Source organism: Staurois parvus, unplaced genomic scaffold (genome assembly GCF_062004578.1).
Source record: "Staurois parvus isolate SC_StPar_1 unplaced genomic scaffold, SC_StPar_1.0 ptg000362l, whole genome shotgun sequence".
NCBI classification, from domain to species: Eukaryota; Metazoa; Chordata; class Amphibia; order Anura; family Ranidae; genus Staurois; species Staurois parvus.
Window position 1 is genome coordinate 11,961,547 of NW_028318158.1, and position 21,364 is coordinate 11,982,910.

The 21,364-nt window shown below is 40.7% G+C and overlaps 1 protein-coding gene across 1 annotated transcript in view; it reads left to right on the top strand.

Moving 5' to 3' along the window:
* GALNT14 (polypeptide N-acetylgalactosaminyltransferase 14) overlaps positions 1-21,364 on the top strand; it is a 600,541-nt gene that overhangs the window by 472,920 nt on the left and 106,257 nt on the right. Inside the window, exons 6-7 of the mRNA XM_089685116.1 lie at positions 5,390-5,511; positions 8,830-8,917. Of these exons, the coding sequence (XP_089541242.1) occupies positions 5,390-5,511; positions 8,830-8,917 (210 nt within the window). The remainder of the gene's footprint in view (positions 1-5,389; positions 5,512-8,829; positions 8,918-21,364) is intronic.

The window sequence follows — 21,364 nt, forward strand, 5'->3', positions numbered from 1 at the left end:
GGCTTACCGCTTGGGTCTCTGTTTTATAATGTTAGAGTGAACACAGAGAGATGAATCAAGGGCTTAATTATATGTGACTGCTATGGAGTCTAGGAGTACAGGGGAAGCAGAACAGTGATAAAACATGGCTTCCATTGTGTCTGTCCCACTGATGTAGCAAAGGCAGCACAGGAGTTTAGGACATAAAAAGGAGTTTTGGAGGAAAAGTAAAAGGCAATGCGGGGTAACGCGCATAATATGATTTTCATTTTGAATGGCATCTCTCTGCACAAAGGCAATGCACCGGTGTTGCAATGTGCTGCAATGAATGGAAGCAGATTGCTCTGTGTTCTTTGTTACGCGTTTCGTTTTTCGCATGTGATTTTAGGCATGATCAGGTGCATTAGCAGGCCTCAAATGTTAGATGGGCTGCTTTAACACAATGATTATTACCAGGTGACATTAAAGCAGAACTAAAGATAGGGATACTCACCTATTTTCTAGCAGTTTGACGCTTGCGAAGTCCCTCACCGGCATCTTCTTCCTGGCTTTTTCCTAGTGCCAATCTTTGGCCAACTTTATTGGCCGGTGCGGGATGACGTCATTCATCCCAACACTCTAGCACTGTTTCAGAAATGTGAACAGAGCTGCTCCGTGTACATTTTGAAGAGGATTGCAAACAGGAATGTAAGTGTATTGTATTGCAGAAGAGACATTATGGGGTTTATTTACTAAAGCTGGAGAGTCCAAAATCAGACTCCCTTCTGCATAGAAACCAATCAGCTTCCAGGTTTCATTGCCAAAGCTTCATTGAACAAGCTGAGGTTAGAAGCTGATTGGTTTCTATGCAGAAGGGAGTCTGATTTTGGACTCTCCAGCTTTAGTAAATAAACCCCTATATGTCACGGGCAACACAGTGGCTAAATGGTTAGCCCTTCCGCCTGGCAGTACTAGGGTCGTTGGTTCAAATACCAATCATGGCACCAGCTGCTTAAAGTTTGCATGTTTGCTCTGTGCCTGCATGGGTTTCTTCCCACACTCCAAAGACATGCGGGTAGGTCAATTGGCTCCTGTCTAAATTGGCCCTAGTATGTCTATGTATGAATGTAAGTTAGGGACCCCTTGAAGGTTAGGGACTGATATGAAAGTATGATATATATGTAAAGCACTGCATAAATTGACAGCAGTATATAAGTACCTGTAATAATAATAAAATAAATATCTCTTCTGTAACATTTGTTTTTTATAGCCTTTAGTTTTGCTTTCATTCACATGCTTTAATTAAATAAGCTGTAAGGCCCCATTTCCACTTGTGCGATTTTGTCATGTGACTACTTTGATGCAAAAGTGTCTAATTAGTAAGGGCAGCACAGTGGCTAAATGGTTAGCACTTCCACCTGGCAGTACTAGGGTCATTGGTTCAAATCCCAACCACAGCACCACCTTCCTGGAGTTTGCATGTTCTCCCTGTTCCTGCATAGGTTTCCTCCAGTTTCCTCCCACACTCCAAAGACATGCTGGTAGGTTAATTGGCTCCTGTCTAAATTGGCCCTAGTATGTGTATGAATGTGAGTTAGGGACCTTAGATTGTACACTCCTTGAGGGTTAGGGACTGATGTGAATGTACAATATATATGTAAAGCACTGTGTAAATTGATGGCGCTATATAAGTATCTGAAATAAATTATACACCGAAAATAACATAAATCAAGTCAGCAAAAACCATACATAGAAAATCAATCATGTGCAAAAAATTTTATTTCGGGTGTACTTGCTAATTAGACATGGTATTTCACAATTAACCAGCGCAGCAATGATTGGTTTTATAATATTGGTATGTGAATGTGATCAGTATGAAGGTCACTTAGAGTGCATGGCGGTTGGTACACATTAATTAGCTTTCATTTTATAATTTGGAAAATATTTTGTGTACAGTATTTATACATTAATTATTTACAAGGTGGAGTAGTATTGGGCACTTATATAATTTTGTGCACTTTATTTTATTTTTATTTTTTCTTGATTTTTTCTGGATTTGAGTTTGGATTCTGATTTAAAGTGTTACTAAACCCACAACAGTAAAATCAGTCTGTATATGCAGTAAAGCATGCTTGTTATACTCACTGTGGAACCTAAGGGATTAATACTCTGCATTGTGTAAAAAGGCTGTTTGATCCTGTCTTCTCTGCCCCTTCTCTTGTTGAAATGACCACCTGATACAGACTGAATCCATAGTCACATGCACAAGCTCAGTTTGGTGTGTATTGCTAGAGAGGTTTTTTGTTTTTCTTGGGAGGGTGCATGTGATCAGCACAGGGCCAATCAGAAATGTCAAGACAGAGGGTCAGAGATTTCACATCCTCCTAGAGCAGAAAGAAAACTCCTCCTACAAGCTTAAACCCATGGTCTGTTGAAGTCACAAGACTGCTCTAACTGCTGATGAGAAAAAGTATTTAGCAGTTTATATATTTATATATAATAATTGCATTTCCATGTTGTGGGTACTGTGGGAGACCAGATATAGTGAATGCAGGGTCCTGGGTTTAGTAATACTTTAATATACTGTATATTTCACACATAGCAGCTCACAAGGGCTATAGTGTTAACTACTTTGATGCAACTTTCATGCGACTTGAGTGCCATAGACTGCAATGTAAACTCTCCATGAAAGTCGCATCTTAATGTTATCAATGCGACAGTTGTTGAACGGTCAAAAGCCAAAGTCACATCCATCCAAGTTGCATCAAAGTTGCAATGTAAATCGCACAACTTTGGAGTCGCACAAGTGTGAATAGAGCCTAAGGGTTTTTAGTCAAGTGTATTTTTTTAAGATAAACTAAAAGGGCCCATTCACATTTGTTCACTGTGGCAATGCGAGTTACCACAATAGACGTCAACACACCTTGCTCTATGTGCGCTGTGATGTGGTGCCATCGTTTGCAAGGCCAGGGAACCCCAAGATTCACTGTGAACCTATTGTAGTGGTAGAGAATAAACAGGTGGCGCACACACCTAGTGCATTATCCAAGGTTTATTGAAAGGAGTGAAAAATAAAAACATACGCACAGACGAAGCACGTATCTAAAAAGCATTTGCATAATGCCGATGGCCACAACGGCAAGCAAGGTGTTCCAACTGTCAGTGCAGTCAAATGGCTGTTGCGTTTCGGGGACGAATCCCTTTCCTCAGAGATACTGACCAGCCTCTGGTGCAGATGTGTAGTGGATGGATGATGGGAGCCTTGCAGGTGATGCCCTCAATCTATTCTCCTTCTAGTGGCTGATCTCCCCATTTGAGGAGGGCTGCACCCCTAAAGCATTTCCTTTGGTTGTCGCTGTCCTGGTTCCCTTGGCTTCCCCTTTGGCTGTGCATATCCTGAGGCGCTGGAGAGTACATACGATATCCTATTGTAGTGGTAAACCTGGATCTTTCCCTAATGAAAATGGCAAAAGTGTTTGTAGTCGAGTCTGGATGGGAACCATCCATGGCTCCTCTATTAAAAGAAATGAATATAGTCGCCCAGGGAGAGGACGTGTGTTATTTGTAGGATCACCAGAAAATGAATGCAGCCACCACATCTACAGACTGCTAAACTTCAATAGATTACATTTTTGGGGGGGAAACAGGGGTGTAGACATGCTTTAAAATTCGCCTGCCAGGGCAGATGGCTGCCTAGTCCTTCCAAATGGTCTGTGCTGTCAGCCAGTCATTATATATGGCATTGAGTAGTCATATGCCAAGGGATTGGAACGAATGCTCCACTCGGAGGGAGAGGAAAGTTGACAAGAGTGCCATCCACCAATTGACTGGAGTCTGTGGTATTGGTGGGCAGGTTTTATAGTTATGCTCTAAACCAGGGGTCTCCAAACTTTTCAGTACAAAGGCCACATTGTATATCTTACATATATTTGTGGGTCACAAAAAAATCCTCATCACAGCCCCCCCTTACATCAAAGTCCCCCCTTATATTAGAGTCCCCCCTTACATAAATTTCCCCATCAGAATTCATCCTACATCTGGGTCCCTAGAGTTCCTCTTGCATCAAGGTCCCTAATAGAGTCCCCCTTACATCAGGGTCCCTATCAGAGTCTCACATTACATTAGAGCCACCCTTATATCACAAGCAGGGACCATAGGTAGCTCTGGGGGTTGTGGTTCCTCCATCTAGGCACACTGAAGATATGCCAGTCTAGCTGGGGCCATATATATTCTTGTATCTGGCTGGATGTGGTCCATGAGCCATATCTTGGAGGCCCCTACTCTAGGCAGATATAAAAACACATATTTATGCAATCATAATCACTAATACATCATTAAATGGATTGTTTTAAAAGCAAGCTGTATAAGTTCCTGGTTTGACTTGGTATCACTTATAGTCTCTGTACAGCAGAGGTCGGAACAAGGAGCCAATCAGTTCATGTGCTGACAAGAGGCATGCTCATAGGAGTAATAGGCTGGTATGTGTTCACAGCGATCTGGGCTCAGAGGAAATGGATCAAATGGTGCTGACTATCAAACTGAACACATGAAGCGGCAGAATGACTGCGGAGAAAATTGATTGAAACCTTTAAATACATCAAGGGGATAAATAAGATTCAGGAGGGCAGCATTTTCAACATGAAACCAAAATCAAGAACACGGGGACATGACCTTATACTAACTGGAGGAAAGATCAAAACTAATCTCAGAAAGTATTATTATACTGAAAGAGTAGTTGATGCTTGGAATAAACTTCCAGCAGAGGTAGTGAGCCAGTCAACAGTAAACATGCATGGGACAAGCACAGATCTATACTCTGACAAAAAAGTAAAAAAAACACAGAAAAAAAAAACGGGCAGACTCGATGGCCTTTTTCTGCCATCACTTTTCTATGTTTCTAAAATATCTGGTTTTGTTAGTTTAGCCTTTATTGGGCTATTTATGTCTATCTTGTTATTTGTGGCTAGAGTTCTGCTTAACAAATACTTTTGTGGTGAATGATAAGACAGTAATGGGGTATGGTACAGCGCAATCATATATCCAGCACTAACAAAGTTCAAATGCTACTGATGTGTGTCACTGGTACAGGAAACGAGGGGAAGTCTTTCTATGGGGTCACAGACAAAGGTTCTAACCCTTCCATAGTCTAAAAGGTTTTGGCTGGAGATGAACTGAACTTTAAAGCCAAACTCCAGCCAAAATATATTTTCTACTGTCTCTGCTCTTGCTGGAGATATTTTGACTCCACTGCAAGTAAGGCAAAAACTCTTCAATGGCTACAGAAACAAAAACACTTGGCAGCATTTACAAGCCTTTCCTACACCATCTAAAGCAATACACAGAATGTTTTGCCTACAGTGGGGGTTTACATGCCTCCGGGGGTTATATTTTATGATGCAAACCTTGCTTAGTGGAGCTTTCTATTGCACAGGTTTGATCCGGTCCCGAGTCCGAGGGGCAGACATCGCCAAGGCCGGAGTTCTTACCTTTCTGGACAGCCACTGTGAAGTCAATAAGGACTGGCTCCCCCCTCTTCTGCAACGTATTAAAGAGGTGAGAAAGTATCTTTCACATGGGGGAGGGTTGTTTCTGCTGAGCTCCAGCCTTCACTTCAGTCTTGCACAGTTGTACCGGCTCCTCTCTTGGACTGAAATTGCTTACTCTGATTTCACTGCACACTGTGAGCTTCTCACAATGTGCATAAGAAGCAGGTCAGATAGAGCATGCCTCATTTCCATGACTCATTTCCAGCATCATCTAGTTCACAGGTGTCAAACACAAGGCCTGCGGGCCAAATCCAGCCCTCCAGGCCTTTTCATGTGGCCCTTCCACCTCTCCTGCAGGTACCCCCTTGTCTCCGCCCCTACCTTGTCTCAGCAGTCGACAGCAGAGAGGAGAACAGAACTCCTCTGCCAATCCTGCACCTCTCAGTGCAGCTGCAGCACTCCCTCATCTCTGCCTCCCCTGGTCTAAGCATTCAGCAGACTCTGGTAACTGACTCCACTCCTCCTCTGGTCCTTCTCCAGACCCTGCACCTTCTGCTTTCCAGCTTTGCCCCCAAAGGGGGTACACGGTGATGTAAGGGAGGGAGTGGGATTCTTTACATCTGATGTAATGTGGGGTGTGGGATGCTCTTGACATCTAGTCTTACAGATACAATCGGCCCTTTGAAAGCAACCATAATGCTAATACGGCCCGCAATGAAATGGAGTTTGACACCCCTGATCTAGCTCATTCCTTCCCAGCATTTCTATCCCTGGCCCACCCCTCTTATTCATTGGATTTAAGTTCTTTCAACCATGGGGGCTCGACATCACATGTAGGTGGTCTGCATATAAATGTATTCTGCCTAGGACTGGTCACTACTCCAGACTGACACCTGCCTATGAAGGCAATTTGATAATTGTTTAACTCATTCCAAGAAGCAGCTTACTGCTTGCATCAGGTTTGAGGGCTCTTGAGAAGAGCACTGAGGCAGCACACTATGATGTTTTTAAAAAGCTATGTACAGCATGCTGCTGGTCCCTCCCACCAGCCAAGATCTGCCTGGATTGCATATAGAGGCAATGAGGACCACTGATGATGTCATGAAAACAAAAATAAAGTATGGAATGTAACTGGAAATACTGTATATATATTTTTTTATTTCCATTAGCATGTTGATAAGGGGGGAAGGGAGGGACCAGGGAAGGTAACAAAAATTGTCACAAAACTAAAATAATAAATGAAACCAGTGAATAGTGTCTTCACTTGACCTCTGGAAGGTTTTACACCCTTCATGGCCAGGACATTGTTTGCTATTTAGCACTAGCAACTGGCAATTGCTCGGTCATTGAAATGAACTTTATATCATTTTTTCACACAGATAGAGCTTTCTTTTGGTTGTATTGAATCACTACTGGGCTGTTTATATTTTATTATATAAACAAAAAAATACCAAACATTTTGGAAAAAATACAGGTTTTCCTTAGTTTCTGTTGTAAAATTTGGCAAACAAATAATCTTTCTTCCTAAAGTTAGGCCAAAATGTATTCTGTATTTCTTTGGTAAAAATTAACTCAAATCAATGTTTATTATTTAGCTTGTTTGAAAGTTATAGAATCCACAAACTATGGTATTATTATATTTACAAATTGTCTAATCCTGATGTACTGAGCCTCTCATTTCTTGAGGCCTGAAAATGTCAGGACGGTACAAATTACCTCTTTTTGGAAAGTAGACAGTCCAAGGTATTAAGTAAGTGGCATGACAAGGTTTTGAAGGTTTTTTTTATGTCACAATTTTCTGGAAATTAAATAAAATACATTTTTTCTTCACTTTTTTTTTTACTGTTATCAGTGCAGTACAGCGTCATCATATGACTGGTGTGGCGGTGATCAGGGACATTGACTGGTGACAGTATATAAAAAAATATATTTTTTCTTTTTTTTTTTTTACAATATTTTTTTACATACTGTCATCAAAGTAGTTCAGTGTCACCATAGTGACACTGTACTGCTTAGTGGGGGGAAGGTGATCGGAAATTTTTTTTTTTTTTTTTTTAGCACCAGGCAGTTATTTACTAAGAGCTGGAGGGTGCAAAATCTGGTGTACAGAAACCAATCAGCTTTCAGGTGTTTTGTCAAAGCTTAACTGAACAGGTGGAAGTTAGAAGCTTATTGGCTACCATGCAGAGCTGCACCAGATTTTACACTCTCCAGTTTTAGTAAATCAACCCCTATGATCGCTTGTTACAGTGATTATAACTATAACCAGGGGCGGACTGACAACTCATGGGGCCCCCGGGCAATAGGGGATCATGGGGCCCCTGTGCCCTTGCCCAAACTCAAAAAAGCCTATGAAAAAGGTACCAGGGGCATCTCATGGGGCCCTCCCCTGACCCCGGGCACTCGGGCGTTGCCCGAGTTTCCAAATGGTCAGTCCGCCCCTGACTATAACAGCAATCTTTTGAACTGTCATGAATAGCTTCATTCATGTCTCACTGGGGTTGATTTACTAAAGCCTCCAGAGCTTAGGAAATGAGATAAAGCTTCACTTTGCAAAGAATAACCAATCATGTGCAAGAATTAAAATATATAATTTTTACTTGCACATGATTGGATGATGAATGTCAGCAAAGCTTCTGCTCATTTACTAAGAGTGCAACTGCGGTTAGCATAGTTCACTTTCTATTTTCCTTTAGCAAATCAACCCCATTGTTTATTATTGTAATGCTGTGATTGGCCACAGCCAATCACATGGTACAGGGTGCTGTGATTGGCTCAGGGGCCATGTGATAGCTGTGGGGCAATCACAGCATCACAATAGTAAAAAAGCTGTCATAAATTAAAACCATTCATGACAGTTTTGCCTCCTGTGATCGCTATGATTGGTCATATCGACCACGCAATACCCTGGCTGCTGACAGAGGACGGGTACTGAGCACAGGATTGCACCACTGCATGCTCCAGGGGGTACGCCAGTATGCATTAGCACCATGAGATATAGTACGACCTGGTGTCTGGGGAAGCTGCCTGCCAGCAGTAAATGTACTGCTGGCAGCCGGCAAGTGGTTGATTTTCAAATCTGCCCCAGAAACATGAAATAGTCAAGCTGATTGGTTGGTATCAGTTACAAAGACAGTTCTTATTACATCCAAAATAGATAAGGAGGTTCTGTGTCACACTTGTCCTGCTTGAAAGGAATAATGTCTTGCCTACAGAGCATAAAGCAGCTTGTCCCATTTATGGTACCAGAGTTGACTAGAAAAAATGGAAAAGGGTTTCTAGTTGCACCGGGCAACATAAACGGTTCTTCCTTTGGATACTTTGTTGGTGAGGCACAAAGTGTTGTTGGAATGCTGAATTCTTATAAATGTATTTTTCTGTTTAGAACCCGACCCGTGTGGTGAGTCCTGTTATTGACATCATAAACCTGGACACATTTGCCTACATTGCTGCATCTTCTGACCTGAGAGGAGGTGAGATAAATGTATAATATTTCATTATATCTGAACCGCCCCTGCATTGTGCAAACCCCACCCATAGGAGCTGTGCCATGCCTGCTGTTTTTAAATCTGGGACTGTCTACAATTGACGAACTGATCCTTTCTGAGTGACATCTGGTCCGTTTACTCCTTTCTAATTGTTAGTGGGGGTCAAATTGACATTCATTTTCGGCCGCAGTCAAAAGAGGAGGATCAAAAATAATTTCTCAAACTAACACATTTTTGGACAGTGTATGTGGTTTTTGTTTAGTAATTACATTTATTTTAAAATAGAATGTTAAAAACAAGTGAAATTTTGACATTCGTCCATTCATGGAATGTACAAAGAATTTTTGTACAAATGTTAATTTGAATATTCTCATTAGAAAATCTGCTACTGTATGGCCAGCATTAGAAGCAAATATTCCCCTTCTCTCTCTTTTGTTTATATTAAATGTCAGATAGGCAGGTTTGTAGTGGGTTTTTTTCATGAATTCCTTACATAGTAATTCATTCTCTAACTTCATAGTATAATTAATTTAATACCTTTTCTGTTTAATTGACTGGGCTCCTTAAAACCATTAAAATTGTTTCATTAGTTCTAAAGCACGTATCTATGAAAAACTGAAAATTCCCTCTGTAATATGGTAATTGATTTCATTTTACGGGACGTTTTAAAATTCTCTTTGATCTAAAACCAGCATATTCAAATTGTAATATAAGAAATAGCTTACTGATTTATAAAAAAAAAAAAAAAAGACTTACTACACAACCATATACAAATGCCTTGGGGAATAAAATATTCAGTATTTTAGATCCATGCAAAAGCACTGACTCTTAAACATTGGTTTGTGTAGTATAACACATTTTTTTCACAATTTTGTTATTTGTCAAATTATAATAAAAGAAGCTTAAGCATGGTATTTATTAACCACTTAAGCTCAAGAAGGTTTTACCCCCTTCATGACCAGAGCATTTTTTGCTATTTGGCACTGCACTACATTAACTGGCAATTGCTCTGTCATGCAATACTGTATCCAAATGAAATTTGTCTTTTTTTTCACCCAATAGAGCTTTTTTTGATGGTTTTTGATCACAACTGGGGTTTTTTGTTTTATTATATAAATGCAAAAAGACTAAAAATTTTGAAAAAAAAACAATATTTTTTTCTTTCTGTTATAAAACATATCCAAAGAAAAATTTTAAAATCTAATTTCTTCATAAACTTAGAGTAAGGTGTATTCTGCTACATGTCTTTGGTAAAAAAAAGAAAATCCCAATAAATGTACATTAATTGGTTTGTGCAAAAGTTATAGCATATACAAACTGTGATAGTATGGCAGTTAATTGGGCGCTAGCTAGCGCTGGCTGGGAGGGACACTAACTGACACTGACATCAATAGTGACACTAACACAGTGGTCAGTTTTAATACTGTACATTGTCACTATACTAACAATGCTGGCTGGGAAGGGGTTACCATCTAGGTCAATTAAAGGGTTAACTGTGTGCCTAACAATGTAATGTGCACAATGTGTGCTGCTTTTATTAATCAATGTGGATGTTTTTTCTCCCTGCAGTGCAGGGAGAAAACACAGCCACAGTGCTACATTGCTGCTCTGCACAGACCCTTGTGTTGTTAGTAAACACAGGGCTCTATACTGTGATTCACTAAGCTGATCAGCAGGTCCTGGCCATAAATCATTAGCTGGGACCTGTGATGGGCTTATGCTGTACCAATGAATGCACAGAATAGGTGGAGGGGGCGCATGCGCTCTCTCAACATGGAAATGCTGGATCATGTAAATGTACATGATTCAGCACACAGGGGCCCTCAGGCTACAGTAAAAAGGCTATGGGCGGTTCCTTAAGCAGTTAAAGTGCATCTACAGCCAAAACCATTTTTTTCTCTATTTTTATTTTGGGATTTAAATTTAGGATTACAGAAGGATACTTTTTTAAGTAGGGGAATGCAACACTGTTCAGATTCGCTTCCTTACTCCATCTAAGTCTATGAAAAAAATATGGGCTATGTACATTTTAATAAGGGACTGTAAAGTCCACATATTCAGCGTCAAGCTTGCTGAATGCAATCTATTCGAGTGAATGGGAATGCACCACAAATGCCCCAACACATTGCCCCTTCTCCACCTATCAATTGCCTCTGAAAATCAATCTGAATCTGGACATAGACACAAGCTTAAACCTAGCATTATTCTGCATACCTGTCCTGGGCCAGCTATTAAGTAAGTATTAAAGCCATTGGATCAGCATGATAGAATACTACTAACATTTTCAGAAGCTGATGTCAACAATCGACAGGGTGTCCCAAAAATGTATACACACTTTGAATGATTATAAAGTCAGTATTTATTACCATACAGTTCATTTTATTACCATACAGTTCATTTTAAAACTTACTATACAATATATAAATGTACTTTTTTTATACTTAGCGATCGATTCAATTAACCACCACAATTGCACTTGCACTGTTCACCTCACAATCTGCACATTATGGAGGAACATCATGTAAATTTAACAGTATGGCATTGGTTCACAGAGCAGGACACCCAAGTTCCTAAAGGAGCATATGAAAGGAATGATTTTCTTTTCCCCTCAGAGACCCCCGGTCTGTGGAGAGATTCCTGGTTTATCAGCAGAATTCTGGGAACACCCCTTGAACACGGAAATAACGGCAGCTTATGTTCAGAGATGTTCAAAGTTTATTAGACATTAATAAGATTATATAGACTACAGATAATAATAAGGGAGGGGGGAGTGAGTTTCAAAACTGTAACTTGTAAATTTCCATCATGAGCTAACTACATGAAACATAACATATACATACATATACATTTCTTGGTACAAATTGTTTTGGCTAACTTTCTGAGAAACAACCAGACAAAAACATTGTCAGGATCATGTTAGCTTCTGTTGATACATCCTTGAACAGTTTCATTAAACTTCTAATATATCTGCAAAAAGCTAAAATGGTGTATATTAACAAAATGGAGGTTATCTAGATCCTTTCAATCCCCTCTGAGATCATGAACATGATCTCAATTCTTTACTTCATTCATCTTTTTGTACATAGCTAGATAACCTTCATTTGTATTTTGCGGCTTAATAGCTCTAGCAATGCAATATAATAAGCATTTAAAACATAGATATAAAGATAAAACAAAAAACAATATCATGACTATGCTTACAGCGATACCTTTCATCCATGAAAAGATGGAACCAAATCCTGATCCTAACCAATCAAAAGGAGTCCATCCATCTTTTCCTATAGCTTTAGCTTCTTCCATTAAACCATCTACCTGTTCCCTGTGTTGCTTTATTATTTCATAATAATCTGGAACAGTCATTGTGGTATTATATATCCAAGTACAACATTCATAATCCTCTGTCATCTCACACAGACCTGTCAGAGCAGCACTCATACTTTCAATAGCTAATTCTTGCATCTCCAGCTGTTTTCTAATAGCTCTGGTCTCGGTATTTAGCAACCCTATGTCCTTAGAGTTCCTCTCCAGTATATCATCAATAATGTTTGTGTAATTATTTATTTTGTTCATGAGTGTTATTCCCCATCCCATGTAGGTAGGGAACCATGACCAAACCTTATCGCCTGTAGAGAATAGATCTACCTTTTCTTGTTTGGTTTCCCTTCTCTGTCTCAGAGTTAGTTGGTGTATGGGTATGTACTGGCTTTTACCTGATGTTCCTTTTGGTCTATAGCTGCCATAATTGGCACTAATTGGGCTACATAGCACCAGCCCTGGACATTACTCGGTATCCAAGGGTAACAGATCTTACCACAACAGATATAGGTATTGTTTCCCAAGGAGATCGGCAATTTTTGTATTGCAGAGCGAAATTCAGGGGTGACAACAAGTGTGAAATAAAAAAGAAGTTTTCCAAACATAGTTTTCCCCACATTATCTTGTATCCCTTCTAAACTTTCATTCAGGGTTTTACCATTTACTTTGCCAGAGTTTCACAGAAGAAGTTCCATCCCTCCTTCCAGGATCAGATATGTTTAATATGGACTGAGAGCACATTCCCTTTCCCTTGTGGGAAGTATTCCCCAGTCTAAAACACCAATCGGGGAGTTGAGTGACTCCCAGAGTTGGAAAAGATATGGTGGCATTAGAAGTAATATTGGTCAAACCAATACTTACATTCCCTTTTATTAACAAAAATATTTTGACTGGAGCGGCCAGAAGAGGAATTTCATATGTGCTAGGATGTAACTTACTACATATCCAACATTTATCATAACCTGACTTTTGAGCATAAGCATATTTAAACTGCATCATCAACATTTTTCCTGAAAAAGGATTGTTCTCTTCAAAACTTCTTTTTGACTTTCTTTCACTTTTGGTTATCTGGGTCTCATTTAAAACTAGTCCTTGACCACAGATACCTTTTATTAGGCCCAAGTCCTCAGGGTGATAAATACAGTTAGTTAGGATCCATACTGGCAGGAAAAAGAGCACAGTCAGTGTGCCCAATAGGACCCAGAGCTTCAAAGCACCATGAGGGGCAGTAAGGAATGTCATCTTCAGGGTCTTTCTCACCGACTTCACCTGCTCTTCAAGGATTTTCTACTTGTCCTTCACCTCCTTTTTCCATTTCGTATTTCTCAGGTGTTTGGTTCACCTTCTTCACTCGACTAGCATGGATCCAGGACTGGGAATTCTCCACCAGAACAGCCGTTCTGGTAACCGCTATCACCGTAGTAGGTGGTCCAAAGGGGTAGCCTTGCTTCTTGTCTTTAGCGAGTTGGCATACCACTACGACATCTCCCACTTGGAAAGGGTGTGTTGGTTCCTGAAAAGATAAAGGAGAGGTGCGAGCAACATTTCTTTCAATCTGATCTAAAGTCTGAATCAATTTTCTCACATATTCTTGTTGTACCAGGTCAAGGTCCCCTCTTTCTAACATAAGTGGCTGTCTAGCCCAAGGAGTGGGGAACGGTCTTCCCATTAATATTTCAAAAGGAGATAACCCTGTAGTCTTATTAGGTGTCATTCTTACCTCTGCTAGAATTGCAGGTAACATATTCTTCCAGTGGGTATAGGTTCCTCCAGTGGCCTTCCTCAACTTATCCTTAATTGTCCTGTTCATCCTTTCTACTATACCCGAACTTTGAAGATGATAGGGAATATGAAATTTCCAATCTAAGTACTTTTACCAGATCTTGGAATACCTTGGCCATAAAAGCTGGTCCGTTATCAGAATTTATCTGCAGCGGACATCCCCATCTGGGTATTATCTCCTGTGTAAGAATTCTGACTACAGTTTGTGCATCTTCTTTATTAGTGACAAATGCTTCCACCCATCTGCTGAACATATCCACCATTACCAACAAAAACTCTTGCCTCTGTCCTGTTTTTGGCATGTGGGTAAAATCTATTTGTAAATGGGTGAAAGGTGTAGTTGGGTACACTAGATGCTGGTGTTTTCATTTCTTTGGGTTCTGTGGATTGTTCCTTATACATGTAATGCACCTAGAAACATATTCTTTCACCAACCTAGATAAACCTGTAATGTAAAAATCCTGCAATAATGTTTCACATGTCGTTTTCCATCCTCTATGTCCTAGACCAGGGGTGGGCAAACTTTTTGACTTGAGGGCCGCAATGGGTTCATATATTGGACCCGGGTGCCGGACCAAGAGTAGATGAATAATGTGTATGTGTCATCCATAGTAAGTATAGTAATATTCCCCCATAGTAAGCATAGTAATTCATCCCCCATAGTAATTCATCCCCCATAGTAATTCATCCCCCATAGTAATTCATCCCCCATATAGTAATTCATCCCCCATGGTAATTCATCCCCCATATAGTAATTCATCCCCCATATAGTAATTCATCCCCCCTATAGTAATTCATCCCCCATATAGTAATTCATCCCCCATAGTAATTCATCCCCCATATAGTAATTCATCCCCCATATAGTAATTCATCCCCCATAGTAATTCATCCCCCATATAGTAATTTATTCCCCATAGTAATTCATCCCCCATATAGTAATTAATCCCCCATAGTAATTCATCCCCCCTATAGTAATTCATCCCCCCTATAGTAATTCATTCCCCCTATAGTAATTCATCCCCCATAGTAATTCATCCCCCCTATAGTAATTCATCCCCCCTATAGTAATTCATCCCCCATAGTAATTCATCCCCCATATAGTAATTCATCCCCCCTATAGTAATTCATCCCCCATAGTAATTCATCCCCCATATAGTAATTCATCCCCCATAGTAATTCATCCCCCATATAGTAATTCATCCCCCATAGTAATTCATCCCCCATATAGTAATTTATTCCCCATAGTAATTCATCCCCCATATAGTAATTAATCCCCCATATAGTAATTCATCCCCCCTATAGTAATTCATCCCCCCTATAGTAATTCATCCCCCATAGTAATTCATCCCCCCTATAGTAATTCATCCCCCCTATAGTAATTCATCCCCCATAGTAATTCATCCCCCCTATAGTAATTCATCCCCCCTATAGTAATTCATCCCCCATATTAAGTCCCCAAGTCCCCCCTGTGTCAATTCACTTACCTTTGCTCTGCGCGTTCCTCTCGCCGTATTCCCGCGCCGTTCCGGTGTAGCATGAAAATCTGTCTCCTATGAGGATCTGTCCCCCTCAACGTATCTGCGCATGTGCCAGTTTCAGGCATTAGCAGCCGATCGGCGATCTCCGGCACATGCGCAGATACGTGGAGGGGGACAGATCCTCATAGGAGACAGATTTTCACGCTACACCGGTCTTCAGGGCGGACTGTGAGAGGAGCCTAGCTCCCCTCACGTTCGTCACGCTGCCCCGCCTACACACATCCTGACAGCCATCCTGACAGTATCACGCTCCGCGGGCCCGGATTAAAAGGTCCGTCGGGCCGTATACGGCCCGCGGGCCGTAGTTTGCCCATTGCTGTCCTAGACCGTGGTACTGTGCAATAAACAATGGGGCACTTGACATGGGAATGCATGGTTTCCCCTCTAAGCACACTAGACCAGAAGCTGGATCTAGTTGTGCTCCAGAACCATTCCAGTCTGCTAGATCGATTTTTGTAGCAAATTTTTGTAAATCTGCATACATCTGGTCATGTGGGGTAGTTGTGACGCCTGAAGTGAGCAAAGGCATCTGCTCACTGGCCACCTGTTGTAATGCAGCTTCCTTTGCTACCTTATCTGCTAATGCATTTCCTTTGGCAATATGATCTCCGCGATTTGTATGTGCCCTGCAATGAAGAATGGCTAATGTTTTTGGTAACTGTATGGCTTTGAGTAGATCAGATATCAAGGAAGAGTGAGATATGGTTTTGCCATCAGCAGCAATGAATCCTCTTCTCTCCCAAATGACCCAAAAATCATGTACAGCACCATGGGGGTACTTGGAGTCTGTGTAAATGTTGACATCCTGTCCTGCAAATAATTGACATGCTCTTGTAAGGGCAATCAGTTCGGCTGCTTGGGCTGACTGATATGGGATTGGCTTTGCCTCGAGTATTTTGTCAGGAAGTTGCACAATGCTATATCCTGCATGGTAAGTATTATCATTTGGCCTAGAGCATGAGTCATCTACAAACACATCTGGGGCCCCATCAAGAGCCACAGCTGACATGTCGGACCTAGGGGAAGTGTCTTGCTGTATGTGGGTTATACAATTGTGTTCTGGTGCCACTTCATCCTGTTCCCCCTTTAGCCCCAGTAGGGCATTCAAAATTGGAGCAGGACCTGAATTTGCTGAAGAATATTTAGTAATCAAGTTGGGATCAGATAGAAGAATCACTTCATATCCGCTCAACCTTTGTGCTGACATGTGTTGAGTGTGTATGTTTTTCAGTAGTAAGGACACTTGATGTGTGGTGTGTAGGGTAGTTTCATGTCCCAATGTGAAAGAAATAGCCATCTCCACCAGAATCGCGCACGATGCAACAGCTCTCAGACAAGCAGGCATGCCCTGAACCTGAGTTGGCACTACTTTGGAAAAAAAAGCTACAGGGCGGAGCTTGCCTCCATGTTCCTGAGCCAGGACCCCCGCCATGGTTGTACAATTTTCCCTAGCATACAGATGAAACATTTTCTTATAATCAGGTAGTCCAAGACCAGGGGCCGTTACCATAGCATTCTTCAGGTACACAAAGGCATCAACCATTTCATTTGACCATGTGAGAATGTCAGGTGATTCTGAAAGTGTGGCAGACCTCAGAGTGTGATCATAGAATGAACAATCAGGTATCCATTGGCGGCAGTAACCAATCATACCAAGAAAAGTTAGCATGTCCTTTTTTGTTTGTGGGCGGGGCAGACCCACGAGAGCCGCAGCTCTTTTGTGACTGACATTCCTCTCACCATGACTTAGAATAAAACCAAGGTACTCAACCTGTTTTTGGCACCATTGCAATTTCTTTTTAGATGCTTTGTGACCATTCCCTGACAACCATTCTAACAGAGACCAACTATCCTCCTGACTGGCCGCCTGACTTGGACTACCAATCAATAAGTCATCCACATATATAATGAGGACCGAACCATTGGGAGGGGTCCAGGACCTCAGTGTGGTCTGGAGGGCAAGCGAGTAGACTGCAGGCAAATCTACATAGCCCTAGGGCATTCTACAGCAGCTCATCTGGCGGTTACGAAACGTAAATGCAAATAGCGCCCTCGTCTGGTGGTCCACAGGAACCGAAAAAAATGCATTTGTTAAATCAATCACTGTAAAATATTCTGCATCGGACGGAATGGAGGTGAGGAGTGATGGCACATCAGGCACTATTGGGGCTAATGGAACCACCAAATTATTTATGGCCCTCAAATCTTGTACAAACCTGTAAGAGCCATCCTGGAAATTACTACTATTAACCTTCTCTTTTCTTACAATATCTAAACATCCCGCTGCCTCCTTCTCGTGAAGAGAGGTCTGAAACTCAACAACAGTTTTAGTTGCCCAGTCAGAGACCTGCTGCTTCACGGCTAATCCTACTTCTGGCTTAAGACCTGTTATGAATGTCTGAATCATCAATGGACTTAACTCTCCAGTTAGAGCCAGTCCTGCTTCTTGTGTCCAGACATCCTTGAACCTTTTCCAAAATTCTAATACAGTTTCTCCTACCTTCTGTTTACATGCTGTAGCAATAGGGAGGGAAGCCTTATTCTTGAAAACCCTTTTTAATTCTGCGTCAAGCTCCTCCCACATAGTTTCTCTCCCTTCTGTGGTATTTAGTTTATAGGCAGTAGCCTGTGTATTACTTGGTTCTATGTGACTAGTGCTTTTTACATTTATCCAATCCCAAGCTGGATTATTTCCCAGAATACCATCAATGATCAATCTCATATCTTCCTGCGTGTAATTTCTTCCCAAACATGCCTTTTTTAAATAAGCAAGTGTACCTCCAGGAGATACTGTAGGCTTGGGACAATGTTTAACAATCTTATTAATATCTTCTAATTCTATGGGTTTTTTTAGAATTAGTTCTCCTGCTGTGAGAAAAGGTAGTGTCAATATAGCCAACTCCTTTCCTCCTATGGCCCCCTCATCTTCTCTTTTTCCCTCTTGTTTCTTATCCATGGATCTAAGCTGCATTCTAAATTCCTCCACATCTCTGCCCTTTCTATGACTGGTGTCACTTCTTCTCCATTGACCATCCTTTTTCTGTAATGTTATTATATTTACCTGTCCCTGTTCTTCGTATTCCAACTCTCCTTCGTTGTCATTATTTTCCGTAAGGATGCCTTGAACCTGGCTACCCTCTTTGTCTGGTCATTTTATACTAATAATCTGTTTGGGTCTAGTGGAGGGGCCTGGCTGTATTGGTTGTAGATCCGGAACGGGAAGTGGCACAGGGACAGGGGCAGGGACTGGAGGGGCAGGGGCTGGAGGGGCATTAGGCTGGGGAGTAGTCATCCCCAAACTGATCAAAAAATCATCATCAGCAGCATTTTTAAAACCACTTAATGAAGGATATATATTATACGGAGGGGGTGGGATTGGTGTCTGAACTGTTTTCAGTCCAATCTTGGGTCTGCATGTCTTTTCAGATTGATGCTTTTCCTGGCATATTTTTAATGTATCCAATTTCAACTTCCTCTTTTGTTTTAAAGAGAAAATCAAATTGAACTTTCCCTTGCTATTATCAACCCAATACGGTGACCATTTTAACCAGTTTTCTCCCCCTTTCTTCATATAAACTTGGTCCCATTGTGGGTCCCCCTCATACCAAGGAAAGGCTTGTTTGTCCCCCAAACATAATCCCTTAACCATGTCTGTATGAAAAGGATCATTTGCCCCCTTTCTTGGGAATGGGTCTGTACTCCCCATAGCTTCTGTCCAGCCTGCCATACAATCCACCCAGGGATTTATTAAATAATAGTCCGTTCCACAAACTCTAACATAATCCTTACAATTTTCTCCCTTTTCTGGGGGACCTGGTGGGTAACTACCTCCTTGACCCATATTTAGACAGTGGATAAGACAATTTTACCTTAAAATCTTATTTTGTTCTACACAACAAATTATCTTATACTTCTACGCAACAGAAAGAAAAAGCAAAAGACAGATAAACCAGAATCTGCTCCACAGACTTATTAACCTTTTGATAACTTCCCAAAAGTTATCTCTTCACTGTTTTACCAAAAAACAGTGTGTTCTACCAGAAAACAATCTGTGTTTACCAAAAACACCTTTTTTTTTTATAGTGCACTATTTTGTAACTCTACCAAAGAGTTAAGTCTGCTTACCAAAAGCAGCTACAGGTTATCACGGGTCTATATAGACAATACAGAATGATTCAAGACCTTCGCTCAACACAGGGCAAGAAAGAGCTTTTAGTCATAAAAAGACAAAAGGTTTACTTACCAAGTGAGGTGGGTGGCCATCCCGGGCTGAGCCCCCAGCTGAAAGGAATGATTTTCTTTTCCCCTCAGAGACCCCCGGTCTGTGGAGAGATTCCTGGTTTATCAGCAGAATTCTGGGAACACCCCTTGAACACGGAAATAACGGCAGCTTATGTTCAGAGATGTTCAAAGTTTATTAGACATTAATAAGATTATATAGACTACAGATAATAATAAGGGAGGGGGGAGTGAGTTTCAAAACTGTAACTTGTAAATTTCCATCATGAGCTAACTACATGAAACATAACATATACATTTCTTGGTACAAATTGTTTTGGCTAACTTTCTGAGAAACAACCAGACAAAAACATTGTCAGGATCATGTTAGCTTCTGTTGATACATCCTTGAACAACTAAAACAGTTTCATTAAACTTCTAATATATCTGCAAAAAGATAAAATGGCGTATATTAACAAAATGGAGGTTATCTAGATCCTTTCAGCATACACTAGAAACGTTTTGATGGTTGGAAATGGCACCATATGAGGGAAAGTGGAGAGGGGGTTTATGGAAATAGAGCCTGGGAGTGACCCCTTAAAGGGGAAAGTGATATTTGACCTGAACATTGACAGGTCAAGAAGTGAAGGTGAGAGTATTGGTGAAATGGTGGTGGAAGTCAATATACATTATGAGACTGATTCTTGAAAACACTTAAAGGTGGAATTTGTGTGATTTGGATTTATGGAATAGAAGAGACTTGCATTAAAGATTGATACAATGTTTTGTATGCACATATTGGAGAAGGATTGAACATGCTTAAAGGGAAATAACACTAGAGACTTTTTAACTTATTTTTTATGTTATAGTTGTTTATTCATAACACATTTAATTTCACGCTTTTGTATGTTATCATCTTTATTTTCATTAATGGCTTAATTTATGCACTGGGAATTGCTGAATGGAGATTGAGATTTTATAGGAGGCACAACAAAGATATATATGTTTGACCAGGAGTGACGGTGTGGTGCAGCTTGTCAGCACATGGATTAAAGGGACCATTCTTTTTTTATGGTACTGTAATTGGTGTCATTTAGTTGAACTTGCCACTGAAATCTGTCATGCCACGTATCCAAGAAGATTTTGGAGATGAAGACTTTTATTAACATGAAGGCGCCTATCTTGATGAGAATCTGCCAAACAGATGGATTGGGCGAAGAGGTTCAGTGGACTACCCTCCGCGCTTAACAGACCTCACGCCACTGGACAGTTTCTTATGGGGATTTCTAAAGGATAAAGTGTATGCTACAAAACAAGAAACCATTGGTGACATAAGAGTAGCCATTGAAAGAGAATGCACCCAAATAACAAACTAGATGTTTTTTGATGTTTGTGATTGTATGCTTTGTGTTATCAGCTATGTCTAGACCAGAATGGTCATCAGTATGAGAACAAACAGGCGCTAAGTATATAAAAAAGTAAATTTATGTATTTTAATTTAAAATTTGAAAGTGAACTGTTTGGTAATAAACACTGACTTTATAATTATTCAAACTCTGTATACATTTTTTGGGACACC